Source organism: Rhyacophila brunnea, unplaced genomic scaffold (genome assembly GCF_057557595.1).
Source record: "Rhyacophila brunnea isolate RB1 unplaced genomic scaffold, BYU_Rbru_1.0 scaffold_16, whole genome shotgun sequence".
Lineage (NCBI taxonomy): Eukaryota > Metazoa > Arthropoda > Insecta > Trichoptera > Rhyacophilidae > Rhyacophila > Rhyacophila brunnea.
In genome coordinates this window covers 16,336,442-16,356,783 of record NW_028232816.1, presented here as the reverse complement: position 1 = coordinate 16,356,783, position 20,342 = coordinate 16,336,442, and the positions used below count along the sequence as shown (strand labels likewise).

General features: G+C 32.1%; 1 protein-coding gene and 3 non-coding genes across 4 annotated transcripts in view; 1 reads left to right on the top strand and 3 right to left on the bottom strand.

Moving 5' to 3' along the window:
* TRNAP-AGG (transfer RNA proline (anticodon AGG)) lies at positions 1-72 on the bottom strand. Its single transcript has one exon. It is a non-coding gene; the product is annotated as a tRNA-Pro (tRNA).
* A 168-nt stretch (positions 73-240) lies between these two features.
* On the top strand, positions 241-312 carry TRNAP-UGG (transfer RNA proline (anticodon UGG)). The gene has a single exon. It is a non-coding gene; the product is annotated as a tRNA-Pro (tRNA).
* Positions 313-11,592: 11,280 nt separating this feature from the next.
* The window catches only part of LOC147074453 (thrombospondin type-1 domain-containing protein 4-like), a 523,747-nt gene continuing 514,997 nt past the window's right edge, over positions 11,593-20,342 (bottom strand). Inside the window, exons 13-17 of the mRNA XM_085943531.1 lie at positions 18,220-18,367; positions 15,817-16,022; positions 12,541-12,685; positions 12,072-12,137; positions 11,593-11,831 (exon numbers count right to left, since the gene is read on the bottom strand). Of these exons, the coding sequence (XP_085799657.1) occupies positions 11,713-11,831; positions 12,072-12,137; positions 12,541-12,685; positions 15,817-16,022; positions 18,220-18,367 (684 nt within the window). The 3' untranslated portion in view covers positions 11,593-11,712. The remainder of the gene's footprint in view (positions 11,832-12,071; positions 12,138-12,540; positions 12,686-15,816; positions 16,023-18,219; positions 18,368-20,342) is intronic.
* Positions 14,681-14,752, bottom strand: TRNAP-UGG (transfer RNA proline (anticodon UGG)). Its single transcript has one exon. It is a non-coding gene; the product is annotated as a tRNA-Pro (tRNA).

Sequence of the window (20,342 nt, the reverse complement as noted above, 5' to 3'; positions counted from 1 at the left end):
GGGCTCGTCCGGGATTTGAACCCGGGACCTCTCGCACCCTAAGCGAAAATCATACCCCTAGACCAACGAGCCGTTGCGGAAGTGGCCAAATAATATAATCAGTTTAAATTCAAGCCGTGCGTAAAACTTGCTCATCAAGACGAGTAGTGAAAGTTGATAGTGACGTCAACATTTTATTACTTGCTATCTTTATTATGTTGAGTGTTTGATTTGTTTATAATAATCAGTCTAAGTTTCATCGGCTCGTTGGTCTAGGGGTATGATTCTCGCTTTGGGTGCGAGAGGTCCCGGGTTCAAATCCCGGACGAGCCCGATTTTTTATATGCCTAAATCTTGAAATTATTGCTTAATATTTAAATTACGATTTAAAAAATCTCTGAATAAGTCGAAAGTATGACTATTTTTAAATCAGCATTTTTTTATGTCCAATAAAAAAAAATCTGGGAATTTAGCGAAGTACCTAATAATTGTCATTCCGTCCTTTATGAAGGAGTCTCCAAGCATCTTAGAATCAACCAGTATTGAAATAAGTAGATTTCTTTATTTTACATGCCAGATAAATTATGCTATATTCGTATAAATAGTATCAACAGCTGATGTTATGATAGATCCTTGTGTGACAATGGGCAGACGATACTCACTTCATATTTGCCTATAATATTCGGTATCTGGAGCCAGCCTAAGACATTCATAGTAAGCAATAAATAAAAGATTCACATATGTGAATAAATACATCAGAGAGGGAAAAAATTACTATGTTATTATTATGAATATTTGGCATGGATGCCGTGATATATGTTCAGTGACTAATCCTAGTTAAATATTGTTATAATTAGTGGTTCTGACTTAGGGCAAGCATAAGATTACACCATTGCCTCTTGCCATGTCAACCATGCAGTACGTAGATCATTCTTGTAACATTGCTAAGGGGAGAGGAAGATTGGCTACGATGACAACAACAGGGTTGGGTTGTACCTAAGAGTGTGGAGTGCAGTATCGAAGACTATGGATTAAATGGTGAAAACAGTGATTTAATGGAGATAAGTGACGGGTAATTGAAAAGAATTGTACACACTTGGATAGTCATGCAGACACCCATGGGCACTTTTATTAGAGTCTCTGTAAACTCAGTCAAAGCACACTTGAGTGCGTGGCGACCTCAGTCTTGGGAATCTGCTCCTGAGACATCCCCAGGTGTAAAAAAACTGCTAATGCTTCACACCAAGCATAGGGCCTCATGATACACTTGATTAAGACCGAGTGTGGTACGGGGCGGGTTGATTTGGAGATGAAGAGAACTATTAGGTAGTCATATTTACAATATCAATATATTAATTTGACACCTAGGTATTTATTTCTATTTTATGAATACACAGCAAACACAATGACAAGAGAGGATAATGCCGAATTTTGTAAATATCTTAAAAATCCCCGTGATTTATAATATGAGTACACTATAACTGAATTACTGTTCTGGGTAGCAAACTATAGAGCGAAGATACGATGGTGGCCGACCTCTGAAAAGGGAGAAGCAAAAATATTTTTAATGATTCTCTTGCTTACTTGTTGTACGCCTTTCAATCATGAATGTTATTGTGTTGATCCATGTAAAATTGTTGATTTTTGTATCTAATACTAAGATGGCGTCTGATACAGAACATCCACGCGTAGGTAATTATGTTGTCCGTGACTATTTAAATATGAGAAGAGACTATTTTGTTTAGTCTCGAAGCTTCATAGACATTGTCTAGTAGGTGGTGTATACTTTATTTTGGAATTGAAGCATAATATTTTGATACAAAGAAGTCTACTTAGCGACATCTATTATTTTGCAACAATAATTTTCTGGTGGTGTGATTTTCTATTATCTCATTAGGTAGAGTTGCCACTTCATAACGCACTCCGGCTCTAGTATGACAATGGCGTAATGTATTTTAAAAATATATTTTTATACAGATTATCTATTTATTTATTTATTAGGTACTACATAATATTATATTAATACAAGTGAACATCATTTGATCGAATTGCAAGGTAATCAGGCAAAGAGACGTATCAGTATAGTAAAAAGTGTAAGGTTATAAAGAGTATACTCTATGTGAACGCAGCATCTGAAAAATAAAAGATCCTTTTCCTACACTACTTACGGACATTTTGGCTAATCATTTAAATTACAAAAATTTTCAGGTGCGGGCGTGCATTGAGTTTCTAACCAATTCTTGTGCATGTGCATTTGTGTAATGGAAAAGTTTACAAACCATTGTATTTTGTATGCAGACATATTGCTATGTTGGTCTGTACCTGGCATATAGAAAAAAAACTTCCCTACCGTAGCACCAGGGAACACGTTGAGTGTGGAAGAATATGGGATAATATGAAACACGTATCAAGAATACGTCATTCTAAGCTTGTCCTTCGTTCTGACAACTGCTTTCGGTTTATGCTCGGTATTTGAAGGTTGCAACATACGCTATTACACGTATATAATGTGTGGTTCATTTTTGTAGGACACTCACACATTCAAAACCCAGCTTCATAATGTAGCCTATCTGAATTATATTTGTGAATCTGTTTTGTGCAGCCTTAAAAATTGTACAGTCGAACTCGGTTATTACGATCTCGGACATAGCGAGATCTCGGATGTAATGAGAAAACATTTGTTGACATTTCGCTTATGATTTTCTCCATAGATTTATTTACTGTTATAACGAACAACTTATCGGATACACCGAGCTAAAATACTGTTAATGGGTCGATCATTTAAAAATATTTCGATCCTAAGCAATAAAATCCGATCGGACAGGATGCCGCCGGGGGACGGATTAAGTTTATGACACTAAATAAGTGCCTAATTGTTGTTTTCGCCGACAATAATGAAAAAGTATCCACTCACATTGTTGAAAAATTCAAGGTTTGTGAAGTCCGTAGGTAACCTACCAGCGTTCATTACAATAAACAACTTCTTTTGTAGTTTATGAAGGCCATGCTTGTTTCGGGGATTTTTACGATAGTTTTCAGATTTTTTATTTTAAACGTTTTTTTCGACTTTTTTTGTTATGTGACCGCTCATTTAAAAATACCTATTTTCTGATATAACAGGTACCGCTTATAACGAACAAATTCAGTCGGCCCCATCTTCCTCGTAATAACCAAGTTCGACTGTATTTTTATATAAAGAATGTGATTTTTATTATTTTTTATCATAGGGTGAGGGCTCAGAATCAATCGGTGCGTCGGACCATCGTATCCCTAAACCCGCCACTGACTTCCGTACTATGATGCCTTGACACGGCTCAGTGTTTAAAAATGTGTTTTACTGAGGCCGATGGGCAAAGATCGTGTAATTTCAGTCACATTGGACTACTAGGGACCAGTGGCGGCCGGTGGTCTTCAAAATAGCATTTTCTGGTAGTGCGCAATGGTTTACCTTCTATAAAGAGAAGATCTTCTTCTTTCACCCTGTCACGACCCAGCATTGGAGCATAGGGCAAGCACAAGTTCGCGCCACTTCCCTCGGTCCATTGCCAACTCTTGCGCCTCCCGCCATGTCAGACCTGCAGCACGTAGGTCGCTTTTGTGGCACCGCTGCAGGGTGAGGGAGGGCCGGCCATGGCAACGGAACCCTTGAGGCTGTGCCATAAGGGTACAAAGTGTCACACTCTTTGGCGGCATCAGGAACACATGTCCTAGCCACGTAGAGGTCGTAAAGCGTCTCTTCATGATTACCTTAATCATCGAAGGCCATAAGCTAAGATAATATCTTAGTGTAAAATGACTGAACGTCGAACTTCTCAGAAGGTAAATTAAATATGTCTTTGTTTATTTATTCTATTTCTTAAAAAAGTTTTTGAACACGTAGAATAATTTAAGATCAGTAAAGAAATATAAATGTCACCGTTTATTGCTTTACGTTCCCAAACGCCAAACGTCTGGTTAATTCACTTTGTTAAAAGTGTAAAGCAGTATGTTTATTTTTTAAATCTCACATTATTATTAATTTATGTGAAATTAAAAAATAAACTAACATTACGCGGGTAATATTTATATTGTAAATCAACATTCATCCGAACTCAGTTTTATTTCTGATGTATTTATATGGCATTAAAAGTATGTTTCTCTTATATTATCGTTCTTATTTTATATTCAGCTACGACCTACTACTCATGTAGTGCTGTTGTGTTTTTTTTTTTATTATATTGAATGTATTTGAGTCGTTTAGAAATAAATGCGGCGGTTCGTAGTTTCGTAAAATGTTGGCGATTCATTAAATCTTAAATGTAAAAATGTTAAAAATTAACTTGTCAACATTGTTATAAAACAGAAACTGGCGTTTTTGTTTCTAGAGTCCTAATTTCGTGCGCCGATCATAAAGTGTGTAAAAAATTCTACACAAAACGCTACTCAGGAACATTGGGCCACGGTTTAAGAAGTATACAATGACCTCATTGTAATCCTGTGCAAACTGAAAATCTATTTAGATCGCAATCGCTTTGCGCCCACGAACGGAGTATTGTTCATAATACTGCTACATGTTCTACTTCGCGAAGTGAGTGATACACATATGAATAACAATGAAAAGTTGAGCGATGTCTTCAAAAATGCAGGCAGTGCGTAGCACTTGCATGGTATAAGAGGAGCCGCCGCTGCTAGGGACATCTAGTGTGTGACAGAATTACGAAAGCAAATAATTAATTGCATGTTTTCTAATTCCGCTACCAGATGTCCCTAGTAACGTTAACTTCACCTCACCAGAGGGATATGAAAAGATTAATAATTAATAACATATGTAATTATACTGTTTTTATATGTTTTTATTTATTATTTGAAAATTCTACATGATCATTAAAACTTAAAATAAATTACACATCATTATCAGCTAACTTTGTTAATTTAACAATATTATAATATTGTATAAATACAAGTTTTATATTTTAATACATTGTATCATTAAAAATTAACTGGCGAACAATCATTTAAGCTTTGTTCGCATTAGCCTTATAGGCAGAGGAATAAAACAGATCGAATTACATTATAATAATATTTAATTGAATTCTTAAGCAAATAAAATGTACAAAATATTTAATATAAAAGTTGAGAAACATAAAAGAATGCTAAGCCTGATTCCAATTGGACCTATTAGACAGAAGTATCACACACAAATAAAGATTGGTTTGTAGTAATTTAAAAAATCATGTTAATTAACTATATATTTGAAGATTCTCAATACTGTTTCAATACATTACATGTACATATTGATGGTAAAATCTCTTTAATTCAAGTTAACGAGGTCCTACTGCAATACATTGACGAGAAGACAGCAATCATGAAACAAATTTAATAATATCATTGATAAAACATAATTAGTAATTGCATCACACCGTCTAATAAGGCCAAAAGGAAAATCGACAATTACCAATCGACCATAACTTTTCGACAGCGTCTATTCACTACGCAGAATGTAGCCAATTAGATATGGTCGATTAGTACTTAATTTAATAAATACTAAAATTAAGCAAATACCTGGTGTATTAACTATTACTTATAATTTAAAAATGGCATCATAGGAAAACATAAACTACAGATATTGTGTTTCAAATATTATTCTTAAAAAATTATTTAATGGCAGTATAAATAATAAAAAAATAGCACATGTTACGTGCTCTGCAATAGCCCCCCCCCTCATATTTATATTAATATTCATCAATGTGTCTTATGCGCAAAAACATTCTACACGTCATAATACATATTTAAAGGGAATTAGAATGCGTGTAAACATACTACCTTCTAATTTAATTAACAATGATGTATAGTATTTGTGTATCATGCTTGCAGGAAATCCAGATTTCATATTTTAATTGTTATATTGTACAATGATTCTTTCAGTGGAAATATTTATTATTTTTAAATAGTGTTTTCATTAAATAATATCGTCCCAATGGAACCAAAGGCTTCAAATGAGCCTTTTTGGTTAATTTGACCAAGTGTATGGATATGCTAGAAATCGACCAAATTTTATTATGCCAAAGACCAGAAGTGCTACTGGCTCTAGAAATGGGCGAAATGATCACCTTACTTTTTACTAAACTGCGCACCTAGGTATAGAACACAAATTAGCCAAAAGCACTCTTGTGGCACATTCAACGTAACTTTTCCACGTGTCCATGACAGTATATACTACACAGACTACAAAGTCCCCAAATAAGTAATATTAATATATAAATCAAAATTGTAAGGCTCATAATAATCCTTGGATATCATAATGAATTCCCCAAATTCCTCAAACTTGATTACATTTCTCAGAAGTGTAATTTTGCACATTGTTGACTTTAAGCATGGTTGGAACGAATTATGATTTATGTTTCACATGCAAATTTGCAGAGTAAATAGGAAAATAGTTTACCACAATAATAAGTAGATTTTTGTCAAGCAGCAGTGTAATAACAACTACTGATTTTGCGAATGTTGCTGAAAATAGCACTAAAACACCAGGGAATGATAAAATGAATTGTGTTTTAAAAATATTACTAATACTTCTTGTATAAAATAGAACAAAATTTAAATAAAATCCTGTATAATTCGTCAATTATTATTTTTTATTTTTCTTGAAAATATAATAATAATTAGGTAATGTTTAATAATCACTTTAAGTGGAAAGACATTAAAATAACTCAAAGTACATACACATAATAAAATAGATTATTTTGTTTCATCTGAATTAATGTAAAATTTAATACTGCATAATTTAATAAGCAAATTATTGTGTCGTCAAAGCCATAAGGAATACAATTTCAGTACATAAAAACGACAGGTGACTAATTAAATTACTAATCTAATTACCTATATTACCTAGTACAACGTGAACAACAATATTAAATTTTATACAAATTTACAAATTTTGAGATTGAAATAATTTCGAAATGTAGCGTTGCTTCTACACTAAAAGTTTTTTTTTTATATTTAGATAGGTATTTATTTTAATTGATAATAAATAAAATAAAAACCGGCATAAAAAAGACGAAATAATAGAATATTTAAAGTAAATTTAACTAGCATGCAGTCGCGAAGGGTGGAGGTTGGCTGTTAAGATCTGACATAAATAGTGCATACTAAACTTTGTCAGTCAAACGTATTTGTTTTCATTGAATTAAGACTACAGTGTGTAGATAGTGTTTGCTAGTTTTTTAAAATTCAAATAAACCCTGCCTAACCTAAACTAGTAGATAATAGTAAAAAAATATTTGTTTATCTATAAAATATCTAAAATTATGCGATTAAACCATACATAATTTCAGATATTTTATGGATAGACGAATATTTTTTATCAATTATTGTTTGGTTAGGCACTGTTTAATAAATTTAAAAAAACTAACCAACAACATCTGTAATCTATAATCTTAATTAAAAAAAAAACAAATAAGTATGACTGAAAAAGTGTGCACTATTTTTGTTAGTTCGTCCATAGCATACCTAAACTATTATGGTTTGGTTTAGGAAGGGTTAATTGATATTTGAAAACTAACACACAATATAGTTCAATGAAAATAAATACTTATGATTGACAAAGTTTAGTGTGCACTATTTATGTCGGATCTTAACAGGCTATATTCGTCCTTCGCCACTACCAGCATGAAAATAAAGTATTTATATACTTATATTACCAAAAAAAATCCTTCTCCGTCATAAAAGTAGTTAAATTTACTATATATAGCTATGTTGTTCATTAGCAATGATTTTTAATTATATGCGTCAAAAATAAGAAGGTTAAAATAATATAGTATGATATATTTGTAGGTAGGTATGTCATTTTCTAGAACAAAAAGTGAGAATTAAAAAAAATACATATTTACGAAGACTAGCATAATACCTTACGATAAAAAATAAGGAAAAAATATATATACTAATATAAAATACAATGACAATTTTTTATTAAAATTATCATAAAGTAAAATGCTTTTTATATGACACAGAAAAAATATAATAAAATTATTTAAAAATACTTTTTTAATTCAGGTAGAATTCAAAATAATAATATATGTGAGTTAAAATACTGGTTGAGAATTATTAACCTCTCAGATAATTTATCTTATTGCTATAACTGAAAAAATAATAATACAAAAAGAATGTTTTAATTATTTTTTTAAATGAATATTCTTAGTATTAGACTACTTACTTGATGTTGAACGAACTGACATCAATAATTAAAATAATTATTATTCATACGTGATTTGTATTAACTAAGTGCTTAAAAATTACTTTTAAAAAACAGTCTGATCACATACAGGATAAAAGCTATACATTCTGTAACATTAATATTAAAATTAATATTATCATGAAGGTAATACAGTCAGAAGAAAGTATTCTGTCGGAATAACAACTAAGACTGTGTGAAGCACTTTAAACAGTGTCTAAATAGAAAATATCATTAGCTTAGGGCGCGATGCAGAACCGTTGACGTTAAGCAGCCGTTCTAACACGAAAAACACGTCACAACATGTTCTTTCTCTCTTCCACTTAGGCGTTCTAATAAGAATTATATATGTTTTTCTCATTGAATTTACATCGTCGAAATCAGCTCCTTAAGTTAGGCGCGTATCTTATGGACTTATGCGCTTAAGTATGGTTCTGCATCGCGCTCTTAGACTTTAAAGCAATTCATTGAGACCAAAAAAACACGGTAAGTAAGTGAAAGAGTTGAACAACACAAGTTAAACTTTTCACTTTGTGAACATTCTGCTCCCTCTAGTGAGAGCTAAACATTTTTAACCTTCATGGAGACAATTGAGTTACTATCCTGGATTTCTTTGTGAATACATTATAGAAATAATTAAAATCGATTTATTATTGCATTATAATATTAGTGAAACCATTACAACGTAAGTAATACAGCACATAAGACGTTTTAAATATTTAAATTTAATGTTACAGACACATACGCCCCCTAGCATCGTACCTTTACACTTTAAACAAATGACAGTTTGTTTACAGGACATGCAATAATTATTTATTCACAAGAGAAAAAGAAACTATGTAAGAAACAAAATTATGGATAAAAAATATGAAAGTTTTTTTTATGTTATAAATGTTTTCCTTCAATTCAATAGTGGCACAAGTCAAAATCTATACATTTCCAAGTGTCATTTAACGATTAGTCAATTGCAATATAAAATACATGAGTTAGCCAATTAACCAATCGGAATATTGTAGACTTTTCAGTAAAAATATGCCACTGAATGTCTCAGACAAAATAATTATTTAATAATTCATTGTTGATGTCATATTATATTTCGATAAATATTATGAGGTCAATAAATTGCATTATTTCATTTGATGAAATTCATGGTAGGTATCTCAAATAGTGGCAAACTTGAGAAACGTATGCGACATCTGTCAAAACATTGCAATGTAAATTTCATTTCTTCCTATGCAAGTCAAAAATAACTTGAATCTTAATTGAAATTGCTTAGTTATACTTTCTTGGAATCTATGGACAAGAATAATATGACTATTCTGACAGCTGTCACTTTTAATTCCGACATTATTTAGTGATATCGCCTGATATCGACCACGTAACTCTAAGCGGCTGTTAAGTATGACTAATCATCTGATCAATCAATCAGTGACTATTGAAATGAAGGTGTAATAATATATACGATCATATTTTGTGTAATGGTTTAAAGAAAAACAAATAGGTAACCTTCCTGTTGATTATTGCTTTGCTTCCATTTGTGGAAAAGATATAAATATTTTAGTCAAAATATAATAATGTAAAACTGTCATTCTGCCCTAAAATCTTAACATTTAAAATCTCTCGAATGCTTCCTTTAGCCACACCAATCATTACCTTTAGACAATACAAGTCACATCACATTTCAACTAAATTACTACGCGTGTGTATATTAATAACCTGTGCAAATAAAATAATTTGGGTATTAATTTAATAACAGGGAGTGTATTCGGCACAAGGGACATCTAGTGATTTAAAATTAAGATAAACTTCTAAAAAACTTATAAAATGCGTGTTAGTTGAGACTTCGGATTATATTACCTACTCATGAAATATAGTTAAATTGTCTCCATTATTGTACATTTTTAAAATGACGTAGTATGTGTAGTTTCTTCGTATTAAAGATTTTTTTAGGAAATACAAAATATGTATTTTAACTTGATATCTTTTCTGAAGTGGTATTATAAATAATATTGATGGAGTTTATATGACAATTCATTACAGAGACAACTCAAAATTTAAAGGTTTTGAGTTAGTGATGCTATTTGATGTAGATTTTTTTTATGATTCAAACATGTTATAACATCGAACAACCCTTTCTAGGAACCGTTGATTGAATTTTATACGGGAAAATCTGGGTTGATTCTTATTGAACTGTGATATTGTTAAACTTAGTTATTTATTAGATATCCATAATTAATTACTCTGACAAAACACATCATCTTTTTTTATAAATGTAAATATAATATTATTCCGTAATTATGTTCGGTCAAAGGGTATTTTATCATTAAATTGTATTAATTGAATGTCTCGTAATTATGTCACTAGATATCTCACATACCGACCATACTCCATCATAATTAATACAATTTTTGAGACTGGCTTTGATAAGAATGATTTTGAATAAATAACTAAAAATAAACCAAAAAAAGTTAAAACACTGATACACATAAACCTATTGCTCAATATTCAGCACTATAGAAATAATATTAAGCAAATATATTTGTATGCAAAAGGAAAAGGGAGACAAGTCTAAAAGACTAAATAAGGTTGAGTTATATCAAACATTATAAGTATATGAATCTCTCTCGTTTCTGAACAAAAAAACTAATTTAGCTCCATTGATTTAACTCCTTTATGGTTGATTTGATATATCCAATAAACTTTAAATTTTTCAGACTTACCTCCCTTTTCCATTCACACAATATAATGTATTAATTGTAACGAACAGAATTAATTGTAGTCTCTACATTCTCATCAGTGTTATTCTGTGTCCTATGTAAAATTTTGAAATGCTAAAAAAATTGTTTAAATTTTATTATACGTACCTACTTTACCCACTACTGAGGATAAATCTACTACAGATAGGCCAGTTAGTATCACTATTAGCCATGCTTTATAAGACCTAAATATCATGTGACGGGTTCCACATGTATTGGGATAAAACTGTCAAAAAGTTGTCCTGCATGACATCACAGTTAGTAGGTATGTTTTCATGTAAATATTTTTAAGAGTATGCGCAGTATAATACCGGTAGTAGATTTATCCTGGGTATTAATTACTTAATGATTTTAAATTATATTTTTTAAAAAAAATTAATTGTATTTGAGTGAAATATTTTAATCACGTTATAAATTAATTCAATACATTTTTGAGTGAAAAAATGAACTATTATTGCATAAGCCAGTCTCGATTTTGTTATTATTGCAGTTGTAGTAAGAGTGTTGACAGTTGAAAAGAAAATAATCCCCGAATCTTCAATAATTTTTATTACTGGCAATAATTTCGGTTTGTGAGATTACGGGGCGAAAAATTGTACGTTGTCGATTAGAGACGTAAGCATTCTTATTATTAATTAAGAAGGTGGGGGTAGGCAGCGATCTATTTAAAGCGAAATTATATTATATTTTCGATATTACAAACTAACTGAGAATCATTTTGCTAAAATGAAAGCATTAAATTGTCGTTTGGTGTACTAGCGGCGTCTGTTATGAGAGGGCGGGGGCTCTACTGCAGGAGGCGCAGCACGAACTGGCATAGTACTTGTACTGGCACAGACGCGCCTGCACGGCCAAATGACAGCTTACGATCTTGTCGGAGCATTCACCTGAAAGTAAATAAAAAGCACCTACAGATATTGTTTATCTTTATTAATTTACACCTACAATAATACTTATATAAACTTCAGACCGTAGTGGCTGATCTAGAAATGGAGACATCTGGGAATAAAATAACAAAATAAAACATGTATTAATACAATTTAAAAACAACAGATGTCACCTCTGGTACTATCGATAAAATAAAAGGTTCCAAAATATCTATTTATTTAGCAAATTTAGTACATTACCTGTTACTGCAGGATCATCGATTGAATTTTCGTTTTTGTTTTCATTATTGGTGTCGGGCCTGGGTGCTAGACAGAGAGAGAAATAAACATTAATTATAGCGAAATCATCAGTATCACCGATTGGCCTCATAAGCTCAATGCAAAAGGGAATAATAAGATAAATGGCTTCATGTATATGAAAGGAGGTAACAACATTAATGATTAGTGTGGCTATAAGACAGAAAGTTCACAGAAGGTTGCATGGTGAGACTGACTACCATACTTCATAGTTTAGTAAAGATATTGTGAAATGTTTGGCTTTAATAAATAATTACATATCTCATAAAGTATATCAACAACATATTTCCTCCACATTTACATTTGGAAACTGACCACGAAGAATTGGTTGATGAAGATTTTAGATCAATAAAATTTTGTTAAGATTTAAATATGGTCTGAATAATATTATATGGCTTTATAGTATACTTACTGATACCTCCTAAATGGCAGTGGGATGGAACACAATCTCTGCGATTGGAAGGTCGTTCCAGCTTGCAAGATCCTTCTGGACCGCCTGATGAGCTCTGGCAAGTGACCAGTCTTGTTTGATGGGTGCTGCCGCAAGATCCAAGACACTGGGGACAAAAGAAATAAGTCAGACAACGAGTTATTCTCTCTGCTCATAAATATCTGTATGAATTAATAATAATAACACATTACAATAACCAACCATGGTGTATCATGACTCATGAGTAATATCTTAGAAAGGTCTTAGGACTGTTAGACAGATGTGCAATGTGAGAAATTTGGATTACTGTCGACTAGACAGTGTTCACAGAAGCCCCAATTTGCACTCAATGTACGCTGCTGTAATGCACATAATCTGCAATCCTAGATGGCATAGAGGTAGTGGGATATTTGGGTAAAGCAGGTCATTAAATTGAATGGTCTGGACACAATGTATGTTTTCTACATAATCATATTATAATATGTATATATATATATATATTAAATTAATAAATCGTCTCTGTTCTGGCAGAACACACTAACTGGAGAATAATAGTTTTGAGTAATTTGACTTTGAAGTTGTTAAAATGTTTGAAATGGTCTATCATGTGAGTTTATTAACACATTGATCGCCAACTAGTTTTACATAAAATAGTTAAAAAATGATTATTTGTTCCTAAGGTAATTATTTGATAGGTTATGAAAGAACATAATGTTTTTTTTTCATTTTGATGATTTTTATACGTAAATATTGGTTTTAATGATGTGCCGGCCACATGTGACCGTCGCGGCGCCAACAAGTTAATTTATTCTATTGCGCCGGGCCGGCCATTTCGCCGGTCACCTGTCCATATGTGTTGACGAGAGCATGGTGCAATTTCGCGGTCGAATTATATTTAGATTTAGATAGTATAATAAACAGAAAAGGCACAAATACGGAATAAAAGTTTTCAAATTGGGTAGAATACCCTGTATACACATAAGCTGGAAATATACGTATACATACCTTATAATCATTTTTGTTATTCTATTTTTTTATTATTTACATATTTTTTATAACTTACATTTTTATAATCTATTTTTATTTTTATATCAATAAAAACACATTTACAATTTAAAAGGAAAACTTTTTTTTTCATTATGTACATTCTTTACATTAGTGAGCCTATATTTTGTGACTGGGAAGACATATTTTCAGGCCAAGTGGCAGTAATATACAGAAGGGCCATGCCGGTCACCGCGTATCGAAAAATGCACTGCGCGCGTGCCCGCCGGCGCTGTAGAACAACTCTAAGGCAGGTCTTCTTTGCCGGTCACCGGTGACCCCCATGGCGATCAACGTGTTAAGTAATTGTAAAAAGGATGACTTTAAAATAAAGACTGTTTATTTATTAAAAAGAATTCCGGACGGTAAAGTTTGAAATAAGGAACATTTTGGTATAATTAACTCAATATGTCATATTTTCGAAATAGTGTCTTCTGCCAGAACAGTGACGAAATATTTTAAATGGGTAAGGGGTATGTTCCGATATTTATAGGAAATCACTTCCATTTCCATTATTCTAATTGTAAAATTCATTATTCCAAAAATCTCATACTTATTTTATGCAAGCAAATGTCATTTATGTTTTTATTTAAAGCCTATCAAACACACCTGCAGGCATGATTGTGATGGTATTATTGGATAAGCAGAACAACACTTTTCTCCTTAAGAACTCTTAAAATGTATTTTCTATGTCGACTTATGATAAATAAATTATGAATTGCTCATCTAACAAAATTTTGTGTGGAGTGGGCAAGCTAAACGTTGTTAATTTATTTAGAAATATTTTTTAAAAAGTATATCATATTATTCCACTATACCAAATTTTATTTTTAACTACCAAATAGCAAATCTCACACCACACCACACTTGCTCCCATAGAGAGTAGTTCCGGGTAGTTTGTATAATTTTTTTTTTATTCAATACTAAAATAAATATAGGTGGGGATTCAAAAATATTATTGGAATGGACACATATTTTTTTTGTTGCCTGAGACATGTAGAGAATTCTGCAGGTATATTTTTAGTAGGATACTGCAAAATGCATGAAAAATGAGTATGAATTGCAATTATCAAAAAGAGGGCTCGTCCGGGATTTGAACCCGGGACCTCTCGCACCCAAAGCGAGAATCATACCCCTAGACCAACGAGCCGGTCAAATGAAAGTAATTAATTTTGCATACAACTTAATTGATTACTACAAAATACTTTACTCATCAAAAACTTTCACCTGTGGTGAATGTCGAAATGATTCCGAAACAGCATATTTTTGTTTATTAATTGTAATTATATTTTTACCACCATTGATAATTTTGTCGTACATAGAAAGTGAGTCGGCTAATTTGCTAACCTAACCTAACCCACAAAAGAGAGTTTTGAGATAATTGCTGTTAAATTTAAAGTGGTTTATACGTATAGGTCTCTCAGGCAGAGTTGGTGGGAACACAGATACGAAAGATTGTGTGTATTGGTGCATTTCTGAGGCAACGTCTACGAGAAACAGCCGTTTGTCTTGCTAACATCTACTTATTACGCTTATAGCGAAAAGAGGACAACATGCGTATACGTTGATGTCGTTGAAACATCCTTTTTGTAAACAATGGGACTGTGTGAGTATTGCTTGGCCTCAATTCTTGTTAACACAGCTGTACCTATGTTTGAATTTTATTTAAAATATTTTTTTTCTATAATAGTTTTATTTGCTATTGAACTATTTATTATATGAGGTCAAAAAAATGAGTTATTAGCATATTATGGACTTCTTAATACAGCCTTTTGAATGAGTCTTAAGTCATTTTTCCATCTGATGAGTAAAAATGAGCCAAGGTATGAATTTTCTAATAATTAACAGTGCTGGTTATAAGCAATTATTTACCTTACCTATTCAGTTCTTACTGGATGAAACACACATTGAAAAAACAACATTGTGATCTTAACCTAATGCAGGATTCGAGCTTACACGCATGGATTCACAGACGGGCAATCTAGCAACACCATGGGACTTTAGTTTAAGCATTTTGTTCTGCATATTAACCAATACAAATTGAGGTAGGTATAAATGTTCAGTCAATCGCTTGAACATTTTATATTCAGTAGGTGGAAACAAGGAGAAAGTAACCGGGAAAATCACAATCACTAATGCTGTGACGGCAGATTGAAACATATCAATGACGTATGCACCAAGGTATATGGAAAAAGATGAGATAAATGCACAAACCTGTGACCAATCACTGCTGAACCATTCCGGTTCGCAATCTCCTCGAAGCATGCTCGGAGGACATGGCACATCGGCCTCAGGTTTGGCTTGCTGGTTGCAACCTCCCGTGTTCACCTTGTGCTGCCCTCTGTAGTAAGACATGCAGACCACCTCTCGGGTCATCCTTCCATTTATCGCGCAAGGATTCGAGCACTGTGACCATGGGCCTGGAAAAAATAATGTCTTTGTTCAATATTATTTTTTTGAGGTTAGAATAATTTTATTTATTGACTAGTTGATACAATGATGTCATGTGAGGGTAAGTAGGTCATGCACTGCTTAGGGGTGATACATTGTAGGCAGGTTTGGCCATAGGAATTAATCAGACTCTGATCATCGTAAGAAAAATAATTGAAATGACGTAGATACATTGAATTTTAAATTGAATTAAATTTTTGATAGTGTATGTTTAAAATGCGAGACTTTTGTCCAGTAAAATCATATAATTCTTGGGAAAAGTCGATCCTATTAGTCGAGAACATCTTCAATTTATTTCTAATAAAGATATTCACGATAAAAATCTAAATTGCCAATTATGACTATGGGAGATACAGTAAAAAATAATATTGTTAGACGAATAAAAGTATACATTTTAGCCACGCATTTTGCGGTTTAGCAATTATATGTGTTTATTAATTCACTGTTATTTACTGAAGACCAGCGAAACAATAGTCTGATGGAGAATAATTGGAGACACTGTATAATATTATACAGTAAGTACCTCCAATAAAATTATTCTTTCTTCATAATATGATTATACGCTCATATACTCTATTAATCTTTCCTTTACGATTGTATATTAATTATGTCCTGGTAATGTCGCAATACATCGACTGTGTTTAGGAAAAAGGGCGTAACCCGTACAGAACAAATTTTACAGGAGGGGCAAAAAACGTTTTTTGAATGATTTTGGTTCAATTTAAAAAAAAAAATAATAGGTACAGATATTGGATGCATGATGGTTGATGATTTGGTGTAATATCTTTTCGATCTAATAATAATTAAAGAAGTTATTACAGAAAAATTAATAAAATGGTGGGTAAATGCTTTTTTCCTTAAATTAAAACTTAATTAAAGCTTAATTGAAATCTGAATTTAGATAATAATTTGGCATTTGCGGCTTACTTCCTTTTTACAGAACGTGTATTTAGTTTTATACATTGTTAATATCTAATAAAAGCACTTTTCGAAAAATTGAGGGTTACGCCCTTTTTCCTAAACACAGTCGACATGATTGACAATATTATAGTAGGTAAAAGGGAAATGCCTATTTTGGCAACATTGCAACATGATTTTGAGACTTAACAACTTTTAGCAGTAACCCCACGATGAGTCTAATAAGATTTCATCACCATTATTCGTTATTTGTTTTATCTATAAAATAATGATCAACTGGGCATCCAAACTTAATACGAGTATTTCTATACATTCTTGGAACCTCCAAGTCATGATACTATGTTGATCTGACCACATACACACCTCTTTCTCACAATTGAGTATGTTTCCCTTTGGTTGGGCCATTTATAGTTCCATTCCATTCCTTTATTTCCCCACCTCCTAGTCCCCAGCGTTATTGTCACCAGACAATCAATAAGCAATTACGGGTCAAAAGAATACCGGTAATTGCAAAGAGACATGCAGTTGTATCGCATAAGCGGACGAGTGCGGGCTTCTAATAGCTTTCTGTCACATAAGTGATTAACTCAATAGATACAGACTCATTCATAAACTATCATCATCATTCATACACCCTCCATAAACTGTGTCACAAAGTGCGGGAATGTACGAACCGAGTGACCCAAAAACAACTATACTGCTCGAGCGAAAGTTGAAACCAGACCACGGAGCCATCATACATCATCACAAAGGTCAGTGTCTGCCACTCTGTTCCATCGCCCCCACCACTAGATCCGACCTCCTCATATTCCCTATAAATAATTACAGTCCACTTAAAAAGCTCAACCACCCTTTATCGCATATACTTTTAGATCTTTCTCTTTTGTTCGTAATATAACGTGATGCTCTGTTTGCAATGTGCATTTATAATTTATGACAGGTTAATGAAATCAGACGGATATCTATCAATTATATGTATTTACTGGTAATGGTATCAATTTTAAAAATAATAACATTTTAATTAGATGTAATGATTCTAGAAATAGCCGAAATATGAAGATGACGAAGTGCATATTAACTAAAATATTTGCAGTTTAATGGGCTACCTAACTTATCACAGTAATGGGAGTTTTAAGAAAGCTAGCACGAATGTTGAAGAAAATAAGACTATATTTTATAAATTATATTGTCTTTTTTTCCTTTTAATCTATTGATCTGTTCGATATAATAAGTTTTATGATTAGGAACCTGTGAACCACTTTGAAGATTGCGTGCTACATTTCCTGTCGCTGGAGCAAGCCCTGGAATCCAGAGGACGTTGTCGTTCATCGCACCCAGACGGATCAGCGCACCTAACCGACCGTGTTTGGACGCCTCTACCGCACTCTTCGGAGCACTGGAAACAGATAAAATTATGTAAGTGTATAGTTGTCCGCTGCGTGAGGGTGCTACACGATTAGGTATATTTTATATTATCAAAGAGCTTTTTTTGATATTCTGACTAGCTTGGTTCCAAATTCGAACACCCAACGAATAATGTTGGTTATATCATGATTTTCATGTTAAAAAATTGATTAACTAATTTTATGCTATTATAATATACTGAATACTGGAAACTTATAAGGGTGTAAGTGCCATTTTCAAAAAAGAAGGTAGAGGGAATTTCAAAATACACTCAAACATTCAATTCATACATCAACCATACAATTCGTACAACCAACGCCATCTTCTGGAAATTTTAAGAATTATTTCCGGGCATCAGTGGCACTTGTACCCTTCTGTAGGACATTGGCCTTGGAACATGCTATCCATTTCCTAAATAAAACCGTTTTCATAATTTCTGGCACTTACAGCCTTTTAAGTTTCCGGTATTCATATGTTTTGCCTAGGCGTGCATTTTTGAAGCAAGTATTAATAGACAATTTTGAAAAGTTTTTAAATAACAACTGTCAGAATTTTAAATGAATGGTAAGTATTTATTTCAAAGTATCGGTATAAGCCCGCCAGTTTTAATGTTGAATGTAAAATATTGGTACAGCAATAAATAATATTCAAAAATCAGTAGTAAAAATAAATAATCATTATTTAAATGACATGGGCCAATAGATAAAATCAATATCCATTATTATTTTGATACTATGAAAAGTAAAAAACATTCAATGGGCGCACGGCATTTTAGGGTTACCATTATCGCATATAAAGTATATTAGTCTATGCATTCATGAATATCGGTAAGAACAAACTATTTATGATTATATTATTATTAAAAGAAGATCAAATAAGAAGTCGCAGAGGTGCAGAAAAAAGAGCTAGATGGACATTTCACTCAATAAATGCGAATAATCTCAAAGATTAAATTAATAATTGATCAAAAATATAGGTTCTTTAGGTAGGAATTACAAATATTACAGAAATCATTTTTTTTAAACTAAGTACCTATAATTGTCTAATTTTATAAAAAAAAATGAATCTCAGTTTGGGTACAACAATAATTAATAGTATGATATTAAATTTATCTCAATTAAAATTGTATGCTAAATTAATTAGTTAGGGTTCGTGGATTTTTTATATTTTACATGTTTTTTACTCATCACTACAAAAAACGTTTTTTTCAACGTCTTTTAAAATTACTAATTTAAGTAAGTATCTTAATTATTTATATAATATGTATATTATTATTTTTACTATTAGTGTAAATGCCGAATCAGATAATAATTTAATATTGTTAATTTATTACAGTATGTAATGTAAACAAGACCGTGAAACGTATTGCCATTGGAGAGCCAAAAGTCCGAGTAAATAAGTCGTCCGATTTGTCTATGCTCTGATACTGATCAACGAACCAATAAAAAAATCGAGCTGTCAAAAGTTGCGATTATCGGAATGTTTTCCGATAATCCTAAAATGTTGTGTTATTTATATGTAGACTTGCATAAAATAATATAACAGTAAAAACAACACAAATTTTATGTTTTCTTTTATGAATTTCATAAAGGTTTTTAGTAATAGGTTGTACGTAATTGAAGGAAAAGATTTTTATGTTATCCTTTGACTGGGTGTGTATTCTAGATTATCATTTTCAATCATTCACATTGATCGACATCGGTCGTCTTTAGTATTAGGTTGACAAGAAATACATTTATTGTAAACAACCGAAGTCTGTCTTATTATTTAATTCTGATACTGAAAATAATATGTAATAAGCACTATACAAGTCTGAAGTATGTCTTGTTATTATTGCAAAGTTGAAAATGTATATAATAGACACTACAATTTATTTAACTCCGCAATGAAGTAGAGATTAAGGGTTTGAATCTCATAAGGTAAGGTTACGTATATCTTTGAAGTGCGCTTAGATCAAGAGTGTATGC